Here is a 26717-nt window from a genome sequence, read left to right as displayed (position 1 = left end):
GTGGGGGTCGATGGCATTCCGTATCCGGTTTAGTATCATGCGATTGTACATCTTTGCAATGACACATGTCAGACTTATGCCACGGTAGTTGTCTGGCTTCGAGAGATCTCCGGACTTAGGCACTACAGTGATCCTATGTTTTCTTTCTGTACATTTGAGATACTTGATTAATTCTGTCTTGGAGTTGGTCCATGTGAAAATGTCATATCCTGTTTACTATTGCAGGGATATGCTCATATCTGTTACGGGATGGCGCAGCAACTTGGGGAGCGTTACACATATCCTAACTAGGGGTTAAGTTGAATGATAGCTGCGATATCGGATATGCCAATATTGGTTATGTACATGGTAGTTTTACTTTAGTTGAGACTGAATCCATCAATCTGCTAGAAAGTCACAGTGCGGCTTAGTCAGAGTGCTTCGAGGATCTGGACAGTATGGACCATCCTGGAAGAAGACTGGAGAATTCTGCCTGCTGACGACTCTTAACTTTCTCTGCAAATTGTTTGAGACATAGAGAAATTATCCTGACGACGGTTTGGTACTTACAATAATAATAATAATAACAATAATAGAACTAATTATTCAGCATCATCAGTGTTTTTTCTGTGATTATTATTATTTTTTACTAGGAGTGATCGTCAATAGACACAGTCAGAGTAACCTCTGTATTTGAAAGCAGCCGGTTTGTATGGAGCTCACTGTGCAACACATCAGATACACTGATATTGGGTAAAAAAATCACAAAAGAAACACTGATGATGCTTTAATTGCAGGTAATTATTGAATTATTGTAAGTCCCAAACCGTCGTTAGGATAATTTCTCTAGGTTTCAAACAATTTGCAGAGAAAGTTAAGAGTCGTCAGCAGGCAGAATTCTCCAGTCTTCTTCCAGGATGTCCAGATCCTCGAAGCACTCTGACCAAAACTCACACGCCCAGTCTTATCTCTCCCTTATAACCAATCATAAGTCTATTACTACAACTATTTTTGGCCAATCATCTTTGAACCCCTCTCATAAGCTCATTCTCTGCTTTGTGGATAATTTCTTTCTATTATATATTTATATGTCTTGTATGTCATAAATGTCTTGATGCATTGAAAATGGAGGACCCTGATGTAAACAAGAGGAAAGTATTTTTTTGGTCTGCATCCTCTTAGCAGTTGTTTGTATTGAGCCGTATTGTATTGTACCCATTCTGCAATCTGTTATTAATGTTTTCAAGGGCTGTCAATGCTTTAACTCAATGCTAGAATTATTTATTTTTTATCTATTGACAGCACTAGTTTTCAATCAATCAATCAGGTACTTTCCAGGAGCTCTCCCTCTAGGAGTGCTTTTATTTATTTATTTATTTGTTTGTTACTTAGTTTACTTGTCCTTATCTGAATCCAGTTACAGCCATTGTAGTGATTTAATCATCCACTTGGTTATTACTGATTAAAGTACAATGTTAAGTCATGCCTTTACCCATTCTTGCCATTCTTGTTTGTATTGTTTCCAGCACCGTCCGCGGTGTCCATCATGCACCAGGTCAGCAGAGCCCCTGACAGCATCGCCTTGTCCTGGTCTCAGCCTGACCAGCCCAATGGCCTCATCCTGGACTACGAACTGCAGTACTACGAGAAGGTAACGTCAGTGTACATTTATAAGAAACACCAAGGAAATATCAGCCAAACCGCTGCCTCTCAGAAACAACAAGAGAATATCAGCAAAAGCACTGCCTCCCAGAAATTGGAATGAGCAATATCTTAATAGAGATCTGGAGCACATGGTCAATATCTGAATAGAGATCTGGAGCACACAGGGGTTCATAACAGTTATTCAGCCTAACTAAGATAATAGAATGCAACCGTGAGCTCAACACACTATGAGGAGGACCCGTGAGGAGACTAACCAGTAGGCTAGACCTGCATTCATAGAAATCTAATTCAAAGTAGTATAGGGTTGCTCTGTCTTCTGATGTGATACAATTTGAACTAAACTGCCTATTGTGTGTCCTTGTTATTTTTGTTTCTAGAACCAGGCTGAGTGGAACTCCTCTGTGGTGAGGAGTCAGACTAACACAGCCGCGATCGGAGGCCTGGCGGCTGGAACTATCTACGTCTTCCAGGTACGGGCTCGCACTGTGGCCGGATTCGGGCGCTTCAGTGGCAAGATGTACTTCCAAACCATGACCGAAGGTAAGCTAACCAGCTAGAAGAATGAATCAGAAACGTGAGGGTTTGAGTTGTAGGTTGATGATAAGCATAAGTATGTATCTTTCTCAACCAATCTTAATTACACCAGTGTTCACAAACATGAGCAATGCAGGCTAAAGCATGAAACATTAAAAACGAACATTCCGTGGTTGTCTAGTGTTAGACCTCAGATTAAAGGGGCAGTGCAACCACATTTCTAAAATAATTCCGTAGAGACGTATGCTGTCACTCCAATAAAATGGAGTTGAATGGCCCTCAGGTTGTGGTGCTCAAAATGGCAAAAAAAAGGAAACTCAAAAGCTCTCTTTCCAGAAATCATGATCCGGTTACTGAATATAATCCACAGATCTTGTTGTGAGTAGTTTCATGTAGGAAAAAATTTCGACTGAAGTACACCCTTCCCCCCCATATTTTCGGGGTCTAGACTTTTAAATGTCATTATACAATCATTAATGATTGTGGTAATCTGCCTCGCTCTGGACTCATGAACCTCATGAACAATCGTGTCCCGTTCATAAACAGTCCTCTGCTGCCATCTTGTGGACTCTCGTTGCTACTTCCTCTGGTCATGTTCACCCACTTCTTTGTCAATCTGTCCTTAGTGATTAATGTACTTTCTGTCATGTTGTCATTCCCTGCTTTCCTGTACCTGCTGTGTCATGTTGTCTAGCCTAGCATTATGTCTCCTGTGTTTGCATCTATTTGTCTTGTTGTGCTCCAGTCTAGTCTCTGTCTTATTCATTAATCTGCTCCCTGTCTGTGTAGCCCCCAGCTGTGACTCATTATCATTACCTCCTGTATATATACCTGCCTCTCCCTTGTTTCCGGTGTTGCGTCATTGTTCTGTTAACCTTGTCTGCGTGAAGCTCCCCGTCTACCCTGTTTGCCGTTATCCTGTCGTGTTCCTGCTATTCCTGCCGTTCGCAGAATTGCCCTTTATCTTGTATTTTCCTGTGAGTCCGTTCCTGTTTATCTAGCCACGTTTTCCAGCATTGCTGAGGTTTTGGTTTCCGTGTTTTGAAGTACGCTTTTGTTTATGCCGTGTAACGTTCCTTTATTCTTGCCCTGCTAGTAAAAGCATTATCGTTCCTCTCTCTGTCTCTCTCAACCCGTCATTGTCCAGCGCTTGGGTCCTACCCCCACACACTCCGCTCTACACCCCACCTGATTATAACAATGATGCAGCCTTCTCGGCCGTGCGGCGCAAGCCCTCGATGGGAGGTTGAGAACAAGTGTCTCCGAGGGTGGAGGTCGGAGCTGGGATCAGAGATGTTTTTAATTTTTATTAAATGTTTTTTCATAAAACATTTACCAAAATATGTTAAAAACAATAGCCTATATTGAATAAAACAACATGTACAATGATTTTTTCTTTTTTTAAGGCGTCATCTTATAATCAGGGTCGTCTTATCTTAGTTACAACAAGATTGTGCTAGCAAGGCAGTGTTGTGTTTATACGTGGAGTATGCTCACTAGTTTAGATTAGATTATAATGTATTGTCATTATGCAGCACAAGTACAGTACAAGAAAAGTTTGATATCCAACCAGAGTGAAAATGTAACAGTAAAGTGCAATGGTAATATACAATGTACAGGTGATTAAACTGGGTATAAAATATATAAATTAGTACTACTGAGTATAGTGCTAAGATGTATGTACAGAGTTGTATTAATATGCACAGTGATACAGGTATAAAGACACTATTGTAGTAGTCATACTGACCAGCAGCATAACTAGTAAGAGTAGGTAAGGGATATGTACAGATATATACTGTAGTATCTACAGATATGTAAAAAGGACAGACAGATGTGGATAGGTATATATGTAAGGGATAATGTATAGCTACGAGGTCATTGTCGCAAAATAATTGACCGACACGGAGTTTAGAATACAGAGGCGCCTCGCCGAGGTGTTCTAAACGTCAGTGAAGGTCAATTATTTTGCGACAATGACCGAGTATAGCTATACATTATCCGGCTTATTACATGGCTAACTTACTAACAATATACCTAATTCATTTTACACCATCGACAAGACGAGATCAAATGCAGACGCAGTTCTGTTCTGTCGCTCGCGCTGTCATCGCCGGCAGCTTCGCCAGCAGCCGGCAGGTGTGTCTGATTGCAGTGTGTGTCAGTGGGCTTGATTGCTACAGCTGCGAACAGCGGTCATTATTGCTCGGCAGAGGTCCGTTATCGAGTAATAACGGACCTCTGACGAGCGCTATTGACCAATCACAATCAAGCATTTCGGTGAATGTTAAAACGCCATGTAATAAATGGTAATAATATATATATATGGTATACTGTATACAGCATTATTGTGGGAGGGAGGGGGCTGTGAGTTTGTTTACAAGGCTCTTTACTGCCATCTAGCTGTCACAAATAAATGATTGCAGCTTTAAATTAAGAAATGAGAATGATGGATAACTCATTGTAACTCTTTATTAGAAGATGCATATCTATTGTATGTTCTTCTATGTTGTTTTACAGAGGAATACAAGTCCAATATACAGGAGAAGCTTCCCCTCATCATTGGTTCAGTAACGGCAGGCATGGTCTTCATCATCGCCATCGCTGTTCTCATTATTGTCTGCAACCGGTGAGCAAATCACATTCCCTGCTCTATTAAAGTGTTGGGGAGTAAATCTCATTCCTTGCTTTATTAAAGTGCGTGTCTGTGTGTAATATTATATGTAATATAATTTGTGGAACCAAATAAAGTATTAAAATGTGTGAATGCAGATGCATGCACATACTGCTGTTCATAGCTATTGTGAAGTTGCACTTGTATTATTGTCGCTTTGTCCTGAACAACTGCTTCTTCATATTAAGACACCCTCTCAGGCCTGGTGATTGGCTGCCCTGGCCACTAAATCAAGCACATCAACACTTTATTACCCCGTCTGTTGGTCGATCGGTCCACAAACATTTCCTCACCCTCTAAATAATAATATTAAAAAATTCAAAAATTAAATAAAATAACTCTAACCCTAACTAACCTTACTGTCATGCACTTGTCCTAATAAACTAACCTACACTGTAACACGCAACACTTTGATGAACATTGTTACTCAGCTGATAGAGTTGTACCCTTCCTGATGACTTGTCGTACAGAACTTGTAAGTCGCTTTGGATAAAAGCGTCAGCTAAATGACTAAATGTAAATGTAAATGTAGCGGCCACAGTTTTCCAATGTATGCCTGTGTGTTCATGTCAATTGGCTAAAAGGGGGCATGGGAATGGGAATAGCCTGTATCACAGCTGTTGTGAATTTGCGCTTGTTTTGTTGTTGCTCCATGCATCTTCATAACATTCCAGACTCAGGTTAGACCATTTACTACAATGTAGTTTGGTTGTAGTTTAACACATCTTTCAAGTAGTGTTAGTTGCATGAGCTCCATTTTTTAAAGTAGTTCATTGTGAGCAGTTTGGTAAACTACAGTTTTATAATGGTCATTGTTGACAGAGTCACCTGGGGAGCAAAATAACTGGTCATGACGACGAGGTCTTCTTTAGCCTTAACTGGCGTGGTTTATTTCATATGTACATTTCCACCACGAGACCTGCTCTCCGTGAGAGCTAGAGAGAGAGAGACAGTAAGAGATAGAAGGGGAGGAAACATTCCCTTATATGTGATACATGACGTCAGCTACAATAGCTGCGTCTCCTTACGCCTATAGCGCCCTCTTGTGGAACAGTTAAAGTGCAGTTACATACAATCATATTATTACTTACACTTAACAGTCATAATATCAGTGATAAGGGCATAGAAAAATGTAAAGTAGTTGTACTAAAATACCGCTGTGAAGGAAGTGTTTTTATGATAATGGGAAGCCAAAATCATAATTGAAATTGAAACTCGATTAATCGCCCAGGTACACATGGGGGTTAGATGCCAGACATATACTGTAAGTCTGTATGTTTGTCCCCAACAGACGGAGCTCAGCGAGGCCAGAATCTGAGTACACAGACAAGCTACAGCACTACACCAGTGGTCATAGTAAGTCACATGCTTGACACTTTGCTATAACCTCTGAGACCTTCCTCAAAATGTCCTCGGTCCTTAGCCAGTCTGTTCTGTGTCCCTCCCTCCTTCGTCTTAGTGTCACCAGGAATGAAGATCTACATCGACCCCTTCACGTATGAGGACCCAAACGAGGCAGTCAGGGAGTTTGCGAAGGAGATTGAATCTTCCTGCGTGAAGATTGAACAAGTCATTGGTGCAGGTAATAAAGAAGCTGTCCATGTCGACCCTCGAAAGCAATCCATACTGCACTACATAAAGGATACTAGGGGTGTGCAGAGACTTTTTGAGACAGTATCTGTATTTGCATCGTTATCTGTTTTCAACCAACAAAATAATCTGTATCTGTATTCAGATTCGGAAATGGGTGTGGTTTATGCCAGATTATAATTATATATTATATATTATAATTTTTATAAAAAATATATATATTTCTTTTTTTTGCAACAATTATTGTACAATACAAGATTGTAACAGATGTAATCAAATTAACATTAGATTAAAGGAAGTCACATTAAATCCAGAAAATGTATCTTCTAACCTAAATTCATTGAAAATGCAATTGTTGTACCGTCATAATGAGGGGTGGAAGTAACACAAATTGATAAATGAATGTGTAACCGATTAAAATGCAATACAATTGTCACTTGATGAATTAGCAAATGATTTAATTCATTCAGAACCAAACTGAATAAAACATCATCAATAAAATGAAATAACAATCAAACACATCATTTAAATAAACTAGACTGGTTTTATCTAATCACCTTGAAATTCAATGCAGTGCACCACAATAGACACTTCAATAGACTCTTCAATAGACAGGGGTGGAAGTAACAAAAATTTATAAATGAATGTGTAACCGATTAAATTTAATTAATAACCTATATTATTTCCAGGTCAAAGGTAAACACGACGGGGGGGGGGGGGGGGGGGGGGGTTTACGACGCTGGGATAATTACAAAGGCATGTTTTATGATGGGGTTTGATAAAATAGACGTTACCTTTTGTCAGCAGGTCCACCAAAACCCTGTCCACTCTTGTTCCAAGTGTCTTAGGTCAGAACAGGATCAATAAATATAATGTTAGTTGGCCCGTTAGCAACGCCAGGGTAATGTTATATCCAGGAACGTACATGTTATGGATGGATCGTCACCGTTTGTCCTCTTCAAAATAATCTCCAATAGTTCGCTCTATATTGAAAATGGGGGACCCTGATGGAAACAAGACAAACGTCTTTCTCAGGTCTGCATCCCCTTAACAATTGTATGTATTGAGCCGTACTGTATTGTACCCATTCTGCAATCTGTTAAATAAAGTTTTCATTCATTCATTCATTCAGGCGATCGCCATTGCGGAATGTTAGTTGGCTATAGTAGTCTGGGGAGCTCTCAACTGCGACAAATAATGTTACCTCCTCGGCCGGTTTGACTATAGTATTTTTATGATTTACCAGAAGTGCTGAGTCCAATGTAGTCTGGTGAAAACGCACATAAGTGTGATCTTCTTCTTCTTCTTCATAATATTCTCCAAAAGTTGCGATCGCCATTATACCTCTCTATCACTGCTGCTCACTGCTCTCTAGTGCTCTGGCTGCGGCGTGGGGGGCCCCACACTAAACTAGCCCAGTTCAAAAGGTAGGCGATACTGCCACCTGTCGGGATTCGATCGTCATTTCAATTCTAACTAACACAGAGGTCCCTAGAACACACACTAAGGTCTGTGTGAGTGTTTAGAATAATAATAATCAAAAAAAGGAAAAAGGACAAATAAATTAGATATCTCGTTTTTTGCACTCAACTGCTGGCTTTTAAAAACTAGATATCTCGTTTTTGGCACTCAATGAGTTTTAACAGTATTACATTACAGTAATTGTATAGATTAATTGTGGGTTTTTTTTTGTTAAATTTTTTATAATTTTTCATGCAGCCTGTAGATGATTATGAGCCAAATAACCACTTTTAGTGCTATTTAGCACCCTTTTTGTTAAGAGTATAGAACAGCAGGCCTTTGCGCACATCCCACCTTCCCTCCCCTGATAAACCAGTTGTCTTCTTTTTACGGCTGCCCATAAGATTTGTTGTTCTCTGACAATACAATTTAATCTGATCTAATATTTGTGTGATGTTCTGAAAACAGCTTTATAGAGCAGATACTGCACTGGTTCCAATAACGTGCCAAACGTGGTTTTCGTGTCAGATCAATTATATCTATAAATCATATTTCTGGAATTTGCGTAAGTAAAGGCTGCTCTGTGTAGTAACTGAGATGAGAGGTGGGGAGTGCGTTGTGTGTCTCGGGTTGGTTCTGAAATAGGTCTCCAAAGGAGCGCACACGCAAGTGATAAATATAATACATTTTACATCTCATGATGATTTAAGACAAGCTTAAAACAAGCTTTTGAAAATGTAGGGGAGACCTTGCTCGACATGGAGCAGCCGATATACAAAAGACAACTCTGCCTTTTTCTTTCTCTCATTTGACACACAAATGAGATTATATGAAAATATGATTACTGATATGTCCATGACCATGGGTCCAAATGAAGAAACAGGGCAGTCCTACAGGTAGTTTTTGATGGCGAACAGATGGTGCACCTAGGGGGAGCATCCTGCATCAATGGATCTCATAGCATAAAAAAATATATTGTTTCCAGAATAATAATATGAATATCTGTGTAATAAAAAATATTTGTGTCCATCTCATTATCTGTGCTTTCCTGAATTAATATTCGGATTTGAGCTCATCCCTAACAGATACAACAATACTTCACTGCACAGTTATAATGAATATAAAACAACTATGGAACTAAGACTAATTATGAGAAACCTGAATGATGATGATGATGATGATGATGATGATGATGATGATGATGATGATGGTGATGATGATGATGATGATGATAGCTGGGATATGCTGATATTAGCCAGGATACGGAGATAAGATAATATATTCCTTTATTGATCCCATTGGGGAGATTCAAGTGTCATAGCAGCCTGGGGGAGGGGGGAGGAGAGGTACAGGTATTGACAGGGTAATAGGAAGACAATAAATATAGATAATAACTATCTTTAATATGAATATAAAATAAATAAATGGACAAAAGAGGAGGGTCTGTATACCCTATCGGTCATAATACACACTGCACTAGAGTCCGTGTAGGGTTTAGTAGTTACAGTAAGAGTCAGTTCTAAATGTTCTCAAGTTCTGCCACTAGCCACTCTAGTTTTCCAGCTCCTGGCAGCACTTCATGCCCATGGTTGTGGAGGCTGATGGCTACTAAGAAACTCACATCTAAAAGGGCTAAAAACCAGTAAAGGCAGTTTGCAGTTTTGTAACTTGACCTTATTACTAATTACCCTCACCCTCCCACTGCCTCCCTTCCTTCTTCCTTCTGGCAGGGGAATTCGGGGAGGTGTGCAGCGGGAACCTACGTCTCCCAGGGAAGCGCGAGATCCTGGTGGCCATCAAGACACTCAAGTCCGGCTACACTGAGCGCCAGAGGCGGGACTTCCTGCGTGAGGCGTGCATCATGGGCCAGTTCGACCACCCAAACATCATCCGCCTGGAGGGCGTGGTCACCAAGAGCAGCCCCGTCATGATCATCACAGAGTTCATGGAGAACGGCTCGCTGGACTCCTTCCTCAGGGTAAACACAGATAGACAAAGACCTGTGCTAAACGTTCACCCCTTTTAAAATTTTTTTAAAATGATTTAGCCAGGGTAAATCTGCTGAGCGAGTGTGCTCTTTTCAGCAACACCCTGCTTCATGTTCACACAGTTCCACACATTCACACATTGGAGCTGCCCAGTATAATCACAGTCTGACACTGTTGACCACTAGGAGCTGCCCTGTATAACTACAGTCTGACACTGTTGACCACTAGGAGCTGCCCAGTATAACTACAGTCTGACACTGTTGACCACTGTTGGCCTGGTTGTTCACACCAGACGAGCAGGAGCCTGGTTGTTCGCGCCAGAAGACCAGGAGCCTGGTTGTTCACACCAGAAGAGTAACTTGTAGGACTAGTAGGGTGTCATTCCTTTTCATTTCATGAATGTTTGCTCTCATTTGATAACCTCAGAAAATTGCAGACCTATAGCATGTGCCGTTGATTTTTTATGCATTTTCTTACTTTAGAATTTTGGCCTGATAGTGGCATTAGAGGAAAGGTTGTGGGTTACCAAATGATCACTGTTGATAGTAGACATAGTCCCCGTCACTGTGGCGAGTATCATAAATAGTGTGTAGCTAACATCAGTTTGGATTGCATTTGGACGGCATTTGTTGTGAAGGGCCAGATTAAACCGAATATATATATTTATTTATATATATATATTTAATTGTATTTGTATATTCTCTAATATTCCCTGATATCCCTTGTATATTCCTTGTACAATATGCATTGAATATCCATTCTAGCCTACTGAACATCCCATAATAGTCTCCATTCTACTATTGGTCGAGACCTTGGTGCCAGGCTGCCATACCCCTCAGACCCAGTTCAAACGTACCGCTCCACATGTACGAACAAGTCCTAGTTCCGCGTAGGAATCTGGCTACCGCACCACTAATGGGACTATTTGTTCATAGTGCGTATATATACTGCGCTACTAAAGTAGGACTTTCTTTTCAGTCCAGTTTCTTACCCTCCAATAGAGTCACAGACGTAAAGCCTCCCCGCGACGCCACGTGTGGGAGTAAGGCCAAGTTCGCCTACCATCGGTATTGAGACATCGTGTATATTAATATTTGAATAGTCATATTTGGCACTATATCGTCGAGTTGGACGTAGTCTATTAAGCTAATAATAGTCTGTTAATATATAGTGCTTCGTGCGGTGAGAATACTACCGTAGTCAGTACCCCATCGTTTCGGGCAGAGAACTGGCTGCTTACCCAGGGTGGTTGACCCCATGTGAAGCTGCACCCGAGGAGCCCCAGAGCCGACGAGCGAGTGGACCTGTATACCGGATTATTCTACCGACGACAGCCCGCCTTCCCAGGCACGGATTATGCTTTGTATACTTTGATTATTCCATGGATAAAGACCCCCGACACTGCCGTGTGTTGGAACCCCCCCCCCTGGAGAGGACGCAAGGTGAGGAGACGCTCTGCAAGACGAGGTCGCTTCACGTCTCTCCCCCGTGGACCGGAGAGAGCCGGCCCACAAAGAGTCCACCTGCTTTCATCTGTGGTCCAAGGATCGCCGGCGCATTGAACGGCACTACAGTGGGTTCACCTGGGATACCCTTGGCCGGACGAGGCAGCCGGATTCTACCCCCCCCCCCCTCCTACTCCTGTCGGCTTACAAGCGACCGGATTAACCCCCTCTAGTGTATCTAGTATATAATCATTAAAGTATCATTGCTGTTATTCCTTAACTATTCCAGGTCGTATATTTACCACCTGCGCCTTCAGAGATTGGACATTCTCTATTGATATACAGACTAATACTCTTTGCCATAAAAGTGCATACTATTTCAATTCATAAACGTAATTAAGTGATTAAGTGCTTGTTCTACACACCATCGCTGTGTAGAAATAAAGACCTGTTTCGACTTCGTACATTTGTGTTGGATCCGTTTCATCTACGTGAGAGTGTTTATGATAATATATTTATGCCGTGTACTGGGTGGCCGAATATTAAGTACAAAGGTAGTGGTAGTAAGTATCATATCTAGTAATACAGTCAGGGAATTGTACCCCTCAGTTACAATTGGTCCTTCGAGCCGGATGGTAATTAGTGTAATATTAATATAGTGTTATTAATATTGAAATGGCCTATGATGAACACTCCACGAAACGATCCTCCTAACCAACGCCCACAGCGCGAACGACGGCTCCCTCAGTACTTAGAGGCTTACGCTGTCAGTCAACAACCTAGTCTTCTACTAACAGTAAACGCGGTAAAACTAGAAAGTAAAAGTATGTCTAACCCCAACGCCCAGACTACCCCGACCATAGAGGCCCCTACGGGCTCTAATGTAACTGACCAAGTTCACGGTGGGGACCAGTGGGAACCAGACATGACTTCACACCCCGCCAGTACTGAAGAAGTAGTCCCCGATGAGTCCCGGGAGGAATACAACGCTACCGAGAGAGAACTCGGCACGGAAGAAGACGGGGAGAGCACCGTGGAGATAGAACTCCAATGCTCCGCAAGGAGTACCCCGAGGGAAGGCTCCCCTATACAACCGCCTTCTCCCAGCGAGGCAGAGAGGACCCTACAGCAGGCCTTCCTCATCAGCCTGAACGCCGCTGCTGAACGCGACCGACTGCAGATCCAGCAGCGAAGCGAACACGAGCAGATACGTCTAGAAATAAGACGCATTCAGATGGAAGAGAATGTGGCCCGAGAACGAGCCGGTGCTCAACGGGACGCAGCGCGCGACAGACAGCAGTCGCAACTAATAGAACAGCTGATCAGACGGACAACACCCTCTCCCTCCGCCAGAGGCTCCAGGAACTCGTCTAGACACACCTCCAGGGCGGCATCCCCTAGCCGAGTAAACAACCCTGAACTTGACCAACAGACGAGGTCTATACCCCCCACAGACCACCTCCCCCCACCGGTCCAAGCGAGACCTAGCAACCGGGAAGGAGCAGCATATCCTGTGGAGAGGCTAAACCAGAGACTACAAGCACTGGATGACCTAACTGAAGACGAAGAGGAAGAGGAGGAGAACCACGCCCGAAGACAGCACAGTACTCTACCGGACCAGGAGGCCCGGTACAGCCCAGGCTATACTCCCGCGGAGCTGCGCTACAGACCCCCGACTCTATACCCGGGTGAGCACGACGCACGACCCGCACCGAGGAACAGCACCTGGACAAGCGGGCCATGGTACACTGCCGGTACCAGCCCATACCAAGGAGCGGGAGGAGACTCGCCTAGGAGGCCTCTCCCCCAACGCTCGCCGATGTATCCACAGTCAGCGTCATACATTGGCACGCCTATGGTACCCGACTTCACCCAAGAGAACCGGGCCCAGTATACAGAACTCCGCATGTGTCTGGAGACCATGTTGGTGGATGTATTGGATGAACGCCACAAATACGCCATCCTACTGAAGCACTTAAAGGTACCCCGCGCACATAATATAGCGCTCGCCTACGCGACTTCCACCACCCCATACACAGCAGCGCTGGTAGCATTGGACCAGAGGTATGGGCGCATATGGGATTACGTGATCCAGGAGATCCGACACATCGACCGCTTACCCCCAGCAATAGACAATCGAGCACTGGACGACCTGTCCATCAGAGTGCAGTCCCTGGTAGGGATGTTGGGAGCGCAAAGAGAGAAGGGGAGGCATGAACTTTACGCCAACTCAAATGTGGAAAGGATCCTGGAGAAGCTGCCGCCCGCTCGTCAGGAGCGCTTTAGGCGGCAGAGGGACCACAGAGACCCGAATGGCCCCGAACCGAACCTCCTCGATCTAGCAGACTTCCTGGCGAGAGAAGTCAGCAGCCTACGGCTAGATACATTCGGACGGAGCACCCCTGGCTCCAGAGAAGGAACCAGACGACTAAACGATGGAAGAAGATCGGTGACTGTGATGCACCAATCGGAGTCAGTACCGAGCAGCAGGAGCCACAGTACCCCCTCCAGAACGGAGAAGTGGAAGATAGTGTGCCCCTACTGTGAGAAAGAACACTGGCTAGCGCAATGTGACTCCTTCCCCAAGCTGAACGCGGAGGAAGCAGGTCAATGGATAAAGTCCAACAAGCGCTGTTTTCGCTGTGCGCGCTCACACATGGCAGCCGAATGCCGCTTAAAGAAAAGGTGCACCAAGTGCGATGGAGCCCATCTGGACATACTTCACGACAGTAACAGACGGCGCCCTTCACCTGCACCATCCAGCCGCAAAGCGAGCGTCATGTACATCGATCCCGCCAGCAGCAGTGGAGCCCGAGTACTCCTAAAAGTAGTGCGTGTGACACTAAGCTACCAGAATAAAGTCCTGGACACTTACGCCGTCCTCGATGACGGGTCAGAGAAGACCCTGCTGCTCGCCTCCGCTGCGGCCCAGCTAGGGCTGCGGGGAAGCGAAACCCAAATGACAATTCGGACAATAAGACGAGATTTGAAGACGATAAAGGGCGAGAATGTCTCATTCTCTATCGCAGCAAGCGGCCAGCCTGAGCGACGGTACCAGATTGCAGACGCTTTCACCAGCCAAGAAATAGGACTGTCGCGGTACACATACCCCGTCGCCAAGCTGATGGAGAAATATGCACATCTGCGCAAGTTACCGATCCCGCTCATAGACAATGCTATGCCGACCCTGTTGATAGGCTCCGACCATGCAGACCTCATTGTCCCGATAGACCGGGTTCATACCGGACCCCGAGGCTGTCCTGCAGCAGTCGAGACCCGTTTGGGATGGACTCTCCAAGGCCCGCTCGCCAAATCTCTCAACCGAAGTACAGCCACTAGATGTCTCCACTCCCGAGTCACAGAGGGAGAAACCGCACTCCTGCAACACGTAGAGCGGCTATGGACCTTGGAACAAATGCCCTTTAAGAACGGAAAGAAAGACATTCGCTCTAAAGATGACATTTACGCCATTCACCTCCTCGAGACAGGGACCAAGAGAGTCCCGGTCAACGGCGTGTTGAGATACGCCACGCCACTCCTGCGGCGAGAAGGAATGCCTACTTTCCACGCCAAGACAGACGCCACAGAACGGTACCTGCTGAACACGGAGCGGCGCTTAGCCAAGAACCCCGCCCAAGAGAGTGTATACCGCGCTGAGATTGAGAAGCTCATCACAGCGGGACACGTCACAAAGATGGACATTAAAGAGGCTGACCAGACCACTGAATCGTGGTACGTGCCCCACCACAAGGTCCATCACAACGGTAAAGACCGCATAGTATTTAACTGCAGCTACCAGATCGGATCCCAAAATCTGAATAAAGAGTTACTGCCCGGTCCCACACTCGGCCCCTCCCTACTCGGCGTTCTACTCCGCTTCCGCCAGGAAAAGGTGGCCATCAGCGGGGACATTAAAGGAATGTTCCTGCAGGTGAGATTAGTAGAGGCGGACAAGCCCCTGTTACGGTTCCTATGGAGAGAGAAGCCAGGAGATGAGCACCCAGCCATCTACCAATGGGAAGTCCTCCCCTTCGGAACGACGTGCAGCCCCTGCTGTGCGACATTTGCACTACAGAAACATGTAGCAGAGGACCCAGCAGCGGACGAAGAGGTCCGACACAGCGTAAAGAACAGCTTCTACGTAGACAACTGTCTACAAAGCCTTTCAACCCAGGAAGAAGCCGAGGCTCTCCTGATTGAACTCCGCGCCTCATTGATCAAGGGCGGCTTTGATCTCAGGCAGTGGGCCAGCAGCGATCCGCAAGTACTGCGCAGCCTCTCCTCCGAGGACAAGGCAGCCAGCAGCGAGACCTGGATGGCTACAATCCCGGGAGAAGCCCAGGAGATGACCCTGGGATTGGTGTGGCGATTCAAAACAGATTCGCTTCACTACAGACACAAGCCCCTGACTACGAAGCAGGGAAGGCCGGCGGCGGCGCCGACCACCAGACGGAGTGTGTACACAACACTCGCCCGACAATATGACCCGCTAGGATGTATTCTACCGTACACCACCAGGGCAAAAATGATTGTACGAGCATTGTGGGACAAGGACCAGGGCTGGGACGACCCCATTCCCGCACACCTTGCATCCACCTGGAGAGAGTGGGAGATGGAGCTCCACTCACTCCCAGGCGTTAATATGCGCCGAAGCTACTTCCCACCCACGGTGAGGCCAGAGACATGTAAAATGGACTTACACGTCTTCAGTGACGCCTCAGAGGTCGCATACGGATCAGTAGCCACGGTGGTGTAGTGGTTAACACTGTCGCCTCACAGCAAGAAGGTCCAGGGTTCGAATCCCGCTTGGGGACCAGGTTTCCATGATGCCAGTTACCCAGGTGGGGTATCTCCCAGGCCTTTCTGTGTGGAGTTTGCATGTTCTCCCCGTGCTCGCAAGGGTTTCCCCCCCCGATAAGATAAACCCAATGGAAAAACATGCACAACAACAAGATCGCTAACGCTGTGGCGTCCTTGACGAAGACGGACAGGAGCACTTGGATTGGTCCCCTGGCGCGGCTCACGTGGCGCCTGTCTGCTCCCGGCTGCCCTTGGGGGGGAAGGACGACGGGATGGGTTAATCGCAGATACGCATTGTATGCATGGTTCGCATGTGTGCCAAATGGTGACCTCGGAGCAGGTCCTAAATTATTATTATTATTATTATAGCCTACTTGCGGGCCCAAGAAAGGGGGGGAGAGATCTACACAGCATTTGTCCTCGCCCCCTCGATAATAGCCCCACGCAAGCAACAATCTATCCCACGCCTAGAGCTCTGCGCAGCCCTAGCCGGAGCGCACCTAGCCACGCTCATCCAACGTGAGCTCACCATACCGGTGTCTAGAACAATCCTGTGGTCAGATTCCACGACAGTACTCGCCTGGATCAAATCGGACTCATGCAAGTACAAAGTCTTCGTGGGAGTCAGAGTCACCGAGATTCAAGACTTAACCGAAGAGTTAACCGGAGAAACAGAGTGGCGCTACGTTGATACAAAACAGAACCCAGCTGACGTCATCACCCGGGGGATGCCCCTGGATGACCTCACCCGTCACAATGCTTACAGTGACGGCCCCGCATTCCTAAGACTCCCGGAAGGACAGTGGCCCACGCCTATCCTGAGGGAAGCCAGTCAGGAGGAGGCTGAGAATAAGAAGTCTGTGTTCTGTGGATTGAGCACTGTTATCTCCGCAGACCCCAACACACTCCTGATGGGGCGGCTAGATCCCGCGTTACCCCAGACAATGTACCGGCCTGAAGAAGCGAACGGCCGACGAATGTGGAGGTACAGCCAAGTATTAGCCGACAAGTTTTGGAACAGTTTCCTACTGCACTACCTACCGTCTCTACAGACCCGCCAGAAGTGGGTAAAGGAGAGAGACAATTTGACAGAAGGAACAGTCGTCATGATTATTGATCAATCACTGCCCAGAGCTATGTGGCCGGCCGGCCGCGTAAGCAAAGTGATCACCGGTGCCGACGGCAAGGTCCGAGCAGCTGAAGTGCTCGTCCAGGGTCGCACTTACACCCGTCCCGTGGCAAGGCTCATAGAACTGCCTCGACTCCCAGACACAATCGATGATGACCATGACCCTACAACCCTATGACTTTGTGAAGTTGACTGACCCCTACAGCAAACCCTTATGTGTAAATAGACAACGCGATTAATCTGTCTCTGTTTAACTGATTAGGTCTGGGACCTATTCAGGGGGTGGCTGTTGTGAAGGGCCAGATTAAACCGAATATATATATTTATTTATATATATATATTTAATTGTATTTGTATATTCTCTAATATTCCCTGATATCCCTTGTATATTCCTTGTACAATATGCATTGAATATCCATTCTAGCCTACTGAACATCCCATAATAGTCTCCATTCTACTATTGGTCGAGACCTTGGTGCCAGGCTGCCATACCCCTCAGACCCAGTTCAAACGTACCGCTCCACATGTACGAACAAGTCCTAGTTCCGCGTAGGAATCTGGCTACCGCACCACTAATGGGACTATTTGTTCATAGTGCGTATATATACTGCGCTACTAAAGTAGGACTTTCTTTTCAGTCCAGTTTCTTACCCTCCAATAGAGTCACAGACGTAAAGCCTCCCCGCGACGCCACGTGTGGGAGTAAGGCCAAGTTCGCCTACCATCGGTATTGAGACATCGTGTATATTAATATTTGAATAGTCATATTTGGCACTATATCGTCGAGTTGGACGTAGTCTATTAAGCTAATAATAGTCTGTTAATATATAGTGCTTCGTGCGGTGAGAATACTACCGTAGTCAGTACCCCATCGTTTCGGGCAGAGAACTGGCTGCTTACCCAGGGTGGTTGACCCCATGTGAAGCTGCACCTGAGGAGCCCCAGAGCCGACGAGCGAGTGGACCTGTATACCGGATTATTCTACCGACGACAGCCCGCCTTCCCAGGCACGGATTATGCTTTGTATACTTTGATTATTCCATGGATAAAGACCCCCGACACTGCCGTGTGTTGGAACCCCCCCCCCTGGAGAGGACGCAAGGTGAGGAGACGCTCTGCAAGACGAGGTCGCTTCACGTCTCTCCCCCGTGGACCGGAGAGAGCCGGCCCACAAAGAGTCCACCTGCTTTCATCTGTGGTCCAAGGATCGCCGGCGCATTGAACGGCACTACAGTGGGTTCACCTGGGATACCCTTGGCCGGACGAGGCAGCCGGATTCTACCCCCCCCCCCCTCCTACTCCTGTCGGCTTACAAGCGACCGGATTAACCCCCTCTAGTGTATCTAGTATATAATCATTAAAGTATCATTGCTGTTATTCCTTAACTATTCCAGGTCGTATATTTACCACCTGCGCCTTCAGAGATTGGACATTCAAGTTCAAGTTCTCAAGTTCAAGTTCTTTAATAGTTGTCATACAGAAGTACAGAATACTTTCATACAAAATGCTTCTTACTGTTACGCTCCAGAGACTGTGCTAGCCAAGATAGTATCAAATAACATAATAACATAATATAGCATGAATTTAGAAGAAGAAAATGAGGTCACAGTGTTCGGTATAGACATATGTACAATGTTCTGAGTTACCATATAATATACAATACACAATACTATGCAGTGTACTAATGTACAGTACTATCTAGTGCAAAGCAGAAATGGGATGAGGTACAATTTTAGGTACAATTTACTGTAAGGTGTACGAGTTGTAGTGCAATCCTTCATCCATAAATATAAAGTGTGGGGAGTGGGTGCTACAGTGTGTTTGTTTAAAGTGGGTGTGTGCTATAAGTGTGTGGAGTGGGTGCTACAGTGTGTTTGTTTAAAGTGAGTGTGTGCGTGTGGATGTGTGTGCTATGTGCGTTTGGTGGTTGTTGTTGTGTAGTGTTCATTCATTGTTCGTTTAGCAGCCTGATGGCCTGGGGATAGAAGCTTCTTCTGAGTCTTTCTGTGCTCGCCTTGAGACTCCTGTATCGCTTGCCTGACGGCAGCAGTTCAAAGAGGCAGTTGTTCGGGTGACTGGAGTCTTTAATGATTCTCTTAGCCTTGCCCTTGCAACGCTTGTAGTAAATGTTCTGGAGGGTGGGGAGCCCCCCTCCAATTGTGCGTTCGGCTGAACGTGTCACTCTTTGTAGTCTGCTTTGGTCTTGTGCAGTGCTATTCCCAAACCAGGAGGTGATGTTGCCGGTCAAGATGCTCTCTATTGTACATGAGTAGAAGTTCTTAAGGATCTTCTGGCTGACTTGGAACTTCCTTAGGCGCCTGAGGAAGTAGAGGCGTTGTCGTGCCTTCTTCACAACACTGTTAATGTGTGTGGTCCATGTCAAGTCCTCGGATATGTAGGCTCCGAGGTACTTAAAGCTGTTGACTCTCTCAACCGGTGCCCCGTCGATGCTGAGGGGGCTGTAGTCCTTGACCCCCGACCTCCTGAAGTCCACAATCATCTCCTTTGTTTTGCTGACGTTCAGGGAGAGGCTGTTTTCCTGGCACCATCCCGCCAGGACCTTGACCTCTTCCAGGTAGGCCCTCTCGTCGTTGGCAGAGATCAGGCCCACCACCACTGTGTCGTCAGCAAATTTGACGATTGTATTGCTACTCTGCTGAGCCACACAGTCGTGTGTGTACAGGGAGTAGAGGAGGGGACTCAGAACACAGCCCTGGGGGGCCCCTATGTTGAGGGTGATGGATGAGGAGGTGCAGTTGCCTGCTCTCACCACCTGGGGTCTGCCAGTCAGGAAGTCCAAGACCCACTGGCAGAGGTCATAGCCCAAGCCCAGGTCCCTGAGCTTGGCTATGAGTATGGAGGGGACTATGGTATTGAATGCCGAGCTGTAGTCGATGAATAGCATTCTCACATAGTTCCCCTGCCTCTTGTCCAGGTGTGATGCTGCTGTGTGCAGCACATGGGATATGGCGTCCTCCGTGGACCTGTTGGGGCGGTATGCAAATTGCAGGGGGTCCATGTTGATGGGGAGGGAGGAGCAGATGTAGCCCTTTACTAGCTTCTCGAAGCACTTCATGGCTATGGAGGTGAGAGCTACAGGGCGGTAGTCGTTGAGGCAAGCAGGCTTGGATTTTTTGGGTACAGGGATAATAGTGGACTTCTTCAGGCAGGTGGGGATGACAGCCTGTTCTAAGGACAGGTTAAATTCTCTATTGATATACCTAGGCTCTATTGATATACCGACTAATACTCTTTGCCATAAAAGTGCATACTATTTCAATTCATAAATGTAATTAAGTGATTAAGTGCTTGTTCTACACACCATCGCTGTGTAGAAATAAAGACCTGTTTCGACTTCGTACATTTGTGTTGGATCCGTTTCATCTACGTGAGAGTGTTTATGATAATATATTTATGCCGTGTACTGGGTGGCCGAATATTAAGTACAAAGGTAGTGGTAGTAAGTATCATATCTAGTAATACAGTCAGGGAATTGTACCCCTCAGTTACAATTGGTCCTTCGAGCCGGATGGTAATTAGTGTAATATTAATATAGTGTTATTAATATTGAAATGGCCTATGATGAACACTCCACGAAACGATCCTCCTAACCAACGCCCACAGCGCGAACGACGGCTCCCTCAGTACTTAGAGGCTTACGCTGTCAGTCAACAACCTAGTCTTCTACTAACAGTAAACGCGGTAAAACTAGAAAGTAAAAGTATGTCTAACCCCAACGCCCAGACTACCCCGACCATAGAGGCCCCTACGGGCTCTAATGTAACTGACCAAGTTCACGGTGGGGACCAGTGGGAACCAGACATGACTTCACACCCCGCCAGTACTGAAGAAGTAGTCCCCGATGAGTCCCGGGAGGAATACAACGCTACCGAGAGAGAACTCGGCACGGAAGAAGACGGGGAGAGCACCGTGGAGATAGAACTCCAAGGCTCCGCAAGGAGTACCCCGAGGGAAGGCTCCCCTATACAACCGCCTTCTCCCAGCGAGGCAGAGAGGACCTTACAGCAGGCCTTCCTCATCAGCCTGAACGCCGCTGCTGAACGCGACCGACTGCAGATCCAGCAGCGAAGCGAACACGAGCAGATACGTCTAGAAATAAGACGCATTCAGATGGAAGAGAATGTGGCCCGAGAACGAGCCGGTGCTCAACGGGACGCAGCGCGCGACAGACAGCAGTCGCAACTAATAGAACAGCTGATCAGACGGACAACACCCTCTCCCTCCGCCAGAGGCTCCAGGAACTCGTCTAGACACACCTCCAGGGCGGCATCCCCTAGCCGAGTAAACAACCCTGAACTTGACCAACAGACGAGGTCTATACCCCCCACAGACCACCTCCCCCCACCGGTCCAAGCGAGACCTAGCAACCGGGAAGGAGCAGCATATCCTGTGGAGAGGCTAAACCAGAGACTACAAGCACTGGATGACCTAACTGAAGACGAAGAGGAAGAGGAGGAGAACCACGCCCAAAGACAGCACAGTACTCTACCGGACCAGGAGGCCCGGTACAGCCCAGGCTATACTCCCGCGGAGCTGCGCTACAGACCCCCGACTCTATACCCGGGTGAGCACGACGCACGACCCGCACCGAGGAACAGCACCTGGACAAGCGGGCCATGGTACACTGCCGGTACCAGCCCATACCAAGGAGCGGGAGGAGACTCGCCTAGGAGGCCTCTCCCCCAACGCTCGCCGATGTATCCACAGTCAGCGTCATACATTGGCACGCCTATGGTACCCGACTTCACCCAAGAGAACCGGGCCCAGTATACAGAACTCCGCATGTGTCTGGAGACCATGTTGGTGGATGTATTGGATGAACGCCACAAATACGCCATCCTACTGAAGCACTTAAAGGTACCCCGCGCACATAATATAGCGCTCGCCTACGCGACTTCCACCACCCCATACACAGCAGCGCTGGTAGCATTGGACCAGAGGTATGGGCGCATATGGGATTACGTGATCCAGGAGATCCGACACATCGACCGCTTACCCCCAGCAATAGACAATCGAGCACTGGACGACCTGTCCATCAGAGTGCAGTCCCTGGTAGGGATGTTGGGAGCGCAAAGAGAGAAGGGGAGGCATGAACTTTACGCCAACTCAAATGTGGAAAGGATCCTGGAGAAGCTGCCGCCCGCTCGTCAGGAGCGCTTTAGGCGGCAGAGGGACCACAGAGACCCGAATGGCCCCGAACCGAACCTCCTCGATCTAGCAGACTTCCTGGCGAGAGAAGTCAGCAGCCTACGGCTAGATACATTCGGACGGAGCACCCCTGGCTCCAGAGAAGGAACCAGATGACTAAACGATGGAAGAAGATCGGTGACTGTGATGCACCAATCGGAGTCAGTACCGAGCAGCAGGAGCCACAGTACCCCCTCCAGAACGGAGAAGTGGAAGATAGTGTGCCCCTACTGTGAGAAAGAACACTGGCTAGCGCAATGTGACTCCTTCCCCAAGCTGAACGCGGAGGAAGCAGGTCAATGGATAAAGTCCAACAAGCGCTGTTTTCGCTGTGCGCGCTCACACATGGCAGCCGAATGCCGCTTAAAGAAAAGGTGCACCAAGTGCGATGGAGCCCATCTGGACATACTTCACGACAGTAACAGACGGCGCCCTTCACCTGCACCATCCAGCCGCAAAGCGAGCGTCATGTACATCGATCCCGCCAGCAGCAGTGGAGCCCGAGTACTCCTAAAAGTAGTGCGTGTGACACTAAGTTACCAGAATAAAGTCCTGGACACTTACGCCGTCCTCGATGACGGGTCAGAGAAGACCCTGCTGCTCGCCTCCGCTGCGGCCCAGCTAGGGCTGCGGGGAAGCGAAACCCAAATGACAATTCGGACAATAAGACGAGATTTGAAGACGATAAAGGGCGAGAATGTCTCATTCTCTATCGCAGCAAGCGGCCAGCCTGAGCGACGGTACCAGATTGCAGACGCTTTCACCAGCCAAGAAATAGGACTGTCGCGGTACACATACCCCGTCGCCAAGCTGATGGAGAAATATGCACATCTGCGCAAGTTACCGATCCCGCTCATAGACAATGCTATGCCGACCCTGTTGATAGGCTCCGACCATGCAGACCTCATTGTCCCGATAGACCGGGTTCATACCGGACCCCGAGGCTGTCCTGCAGCAGTCGAGACCCGTTTGGGATGGACTCTCCAAGGCCCGCTCGCCAAATCTCTCAACCGAAGTACAGCCACTAGATGTCTCCACTCCCGAGTCACAGAGGGAGAAACCGCACTCCTGCAACACGTAGAGCGGCTATGGACCTTGGAACAAATGCCCTTTAAGAACGGAAAGAAAGACATTCGCTCTAAAGATGACATTTACGCCATTCACCTCCTCGAGACAGGGACCAAGAGAGTCCCGGTCAACGGCGTGTTGAGATACGCCACGCCACTCCTGCGGCGAGAAGGAATGCCTACTTTCCACGCCAAGACAGACGCCACAGAACGGTACCTGCTGAACACGGAGCGGCGTTTAGCCAAGAACCCCGCCCAAGAGAGTGTATACCGCGCTGAGATTGAGAAGCTCATCACAGCGGGACACGTCACAAAGATGGACATTAAAGAGGCTGACCAGACCACTGAATCGTGGTACGTGCCCCACCACAAGGTCCATCACAACGGTAAAGACCGCATAGTATTTAACTGCAGCTACCAGATCGGATCCCAAAATCTGAATAAAGAGTTACTGCCCGGTCCCACACTCGGCCCCTCCCTACTCGGCGTTCTACTCCGCTTCCGCCAGGAAAAGGTGGCCATCAGCGGGGACATTAAAGGAATGTTCCTGCAGGTGAGATTAGTAGAGGCGGACAAGCCCCTGTTACGGTTCCTATGGAGAGAGAAGCCAGGAGATGAGCACCCAGCCATCTACCAATGGGAAGTCCTCCCCTTCGGAACGACGTGCAGCCCCTGCTGTGCGACATTTGCACTACAGAAACATGTAGCAGAGGACCCAGCAGCGGACGAAGAGGTCCGACACAGCGTAAAGAACAGCTTCTACGTAGACAACTGTCTACAAAGCCTTTCAACCCAGGAAGAAGCCGAGGCTCTCCTGATTGAACTCCGCGCCTCATTGATCAAGGGCGGCTTTGATCTCAGGCAGTGGGCCAGCAGCGATCCGCAAGTACTGCGCAGCCTCTCCTCCGAGGACAAGGCAGCCAGCAGCGAGACCTGGATGGCTACAATCCCGGGAGAAGCCCAGGAGATGACCCTGGGATTGGTGTGGCGATTCAAAACAGATTCGCTTCACTACAGACACAAGCCCCTGACTACGAAGCAGGGAAGGCCGGCGGCGGCGCCGACCACCAGACGGAGTGTGTACACAACACTCGCCCGACAATATGACCCGCTAGGATGTATTCTACCGTACACCACCAGGGCAAAAATGATTGTACGAGCATTGTGGGACAAGGACCAGGGCTGGGACGACCCCATTCCCGCACACCTTGCATCCACCTGGAGAGAGTGGGAGATGGAGCTCCACTCACTCCCAGGCGTTAATATGCGCCGAAGCTACTTCCCACCCACGGTGAGCCCAGAGACATGTAAAATGGACTTACACGTCTTCAGTGACGCCTCAGAGGTCGCATACGGATCAGTAGCCACGGTGGTGTAGTGGTTAACACTGTCGCCTCACAGCAAGAAGGTCCAGGGTTCGAATCCCGCTTGGGGACCAGGTTTCCATGATGCCAGTTACCCAGGTGGGGTATCTCCCAGGCCTTTCTGTGTGGAGTTTGCATGTTCTCCCCGTGCTCGCAAGGGTTTCCCCCCCCGATAAGATAAACCCAATGGAAAAACATGCACAACAACAAGATCGCTAACGCTGTGGCGTCCTTGACGAAGACGGACAGGAGCACTTGGATTGGTCCCCTGGCGCGGCTCACGTGGCGCCTGTCTGCTCCCGGCTGCCCTTGGGGGGGAAGGACGACGGGATGGGTTAATCGCAGATACGCATTGTATGCATGGTTCGCATGTGTGCCAAATGGTGACCTCGGAGCAGGTCCTAAATTATTATTATTATTATTATAGCCTACTTGCGGGCCCAAGAAAGGGGGGGAGAGATCTACACAGCATTTGTCCTCGCCCCCTCGATAATAGCCCCACGCAAGCAACAATCTATCCCACGCCTAGAGCTCTGCGCAGCCCTAGCCGGAGCGCACCTAGCCACGCTCATCCAACGTGAGCTCACCATACCGGTGTCTAGAACAATCCTGTGGTCAGATTCCACGACAGTACTCGCCTGGATCAAATCGGACTCATGCAAGTACAAAGTCTTCGTGGGAGTCAGAGTCACCGAGATTCAAGACTTAACCGAAGAGTTAACCGGAGAAACAGAGTGGCGCTACGTTGATACAAAACAGAACCCAGCTGACGTCATCACCCGGGGGATGCCCCTGGATGACCTCACCCGTCACAATGCTTACAGTGACGGCCCCGCATTCCTAAGACTCCCGGAAGGACAGTGGCCCACGCCTATCCCGAGGGAAGCCAGTCAGGAGGAGGCTGAGAATAAGAAGTCTGTGTTCTGTGGATTGAGCACTGTTATCTCCGCAGACCCCAACACACTCCTGATGGGGCGGCTAGATCCCGCGTTACCCCAGACAATGTACCGGCCTGAAGAAGCGAACGGCCGACGAATGTGGAGGTACAGCCAAGTATTAGCCGACAAGTTTTGGAACAGTTTCCTACTGCACTACCTACCGTCTCTACAGACCCGCCAGAAGTGGGTAAAGGAGAGAGACAATTTGACAGAAGGAACAGTCGTCATGATTATTGATCAATCACTGCCCAGAGCTATGTGGCCGGCCGGCCGCGTAAGCAAAGTGATCACCGGTGCCGACGGCAAGGTCCGAGCAGCTGAAGTGCTCGTCCAGGGTCGCACTTACACCCGTCCCGTGGCAAGGCTCATAGAACTGCCTCGACTCCCAGACACAATCGATGATGACCATGACCCTACAACCCTATGACTTTGTGAAGTTGACTGACCCCTACAGCAAACCCTTATGTGTAAATAGACAACGCGATTAATCTGTCTCTGTTTAACTGATTAGGTCTGGGACCTATTCAGGGGGTGGCTGTTGTGAAGGGCCAGATTAAACCGAATATATATATTTATTTATATATATATATTTAATTGTATTTGTATATTCTCTAATATTCCCTGATATCCCTTGTATATTCCTTGTACAATATGCATTGAATATCCATTCTAGCCTACTGAACATCCCATAATAGTCTCCATTCTACTATTGGTCGAGACCTTGGTGCCAGGCTGCCATACCCCTCAGACCCAGTTCAAACGTACCGCTCCACATGTACGAACAAGTCCTAGTTCCGCGTAGGAATCTGGCTACCGCACCACTAATGGGACTATTTGTTCATAGTGCGTATATATACTGCGCTACTAAAGTAGGACTT

At 47.7% G+C, this 26717-nt stretch overlaps 1 protein-coding gene across 1 annotated transcript in view; it reads left to right on the top strand.

Moving 5' to 3' along the window:
• LOC311244582 (ephrin type-B receptor 2-like) overlaps positions 1-26717 on the top strand; it is a gene marked incomplete at both ends in the record, with an annotated part of 199092 nt that overhangs the window by 124316 nt on the left and 48059 nt on the right. Inside the window, 6 exons of the mRNA XM_084334168.1 lie at positions 1506-1630; positions 2022-2184; positions 4696-4804; positions 6141-6205; positions 6309-6431; positions 9631-9878. Coding sequence (XP_084190294.1) covers positions 1506-1630; positions 2022-2184; positions 4696-4804; positions 6141-6205; positions 6309-6431; positions 9631-9878 — 833 coding nt within the window. The remainder of the gene's footprint in view (positions 1-1505; positions 1631-2021; positions 2185-4695; positions 4805-6140; positions 6206-6308; positions 6432-9630; positions 9879-26717) is intronic.

The sequence above is a fragment of the Notolepis coatsorum genome (assembly GCF_963971535.1).
Source record: "Notolepis coatsorum genome assembly, chromosome: 17".
Taxonomy (NCBI): Eukaryota; Metazoa; Chordata; class Actinopteri; order Aulopiformes; family Paralepididae; genus Notolepis; species Notolepis coatsorum.
The sequence above is the reverse complement of the archived record's forward strand: the minus strand, read 5'-3'. Positions and strand labels throughout refer to the sequence as shown.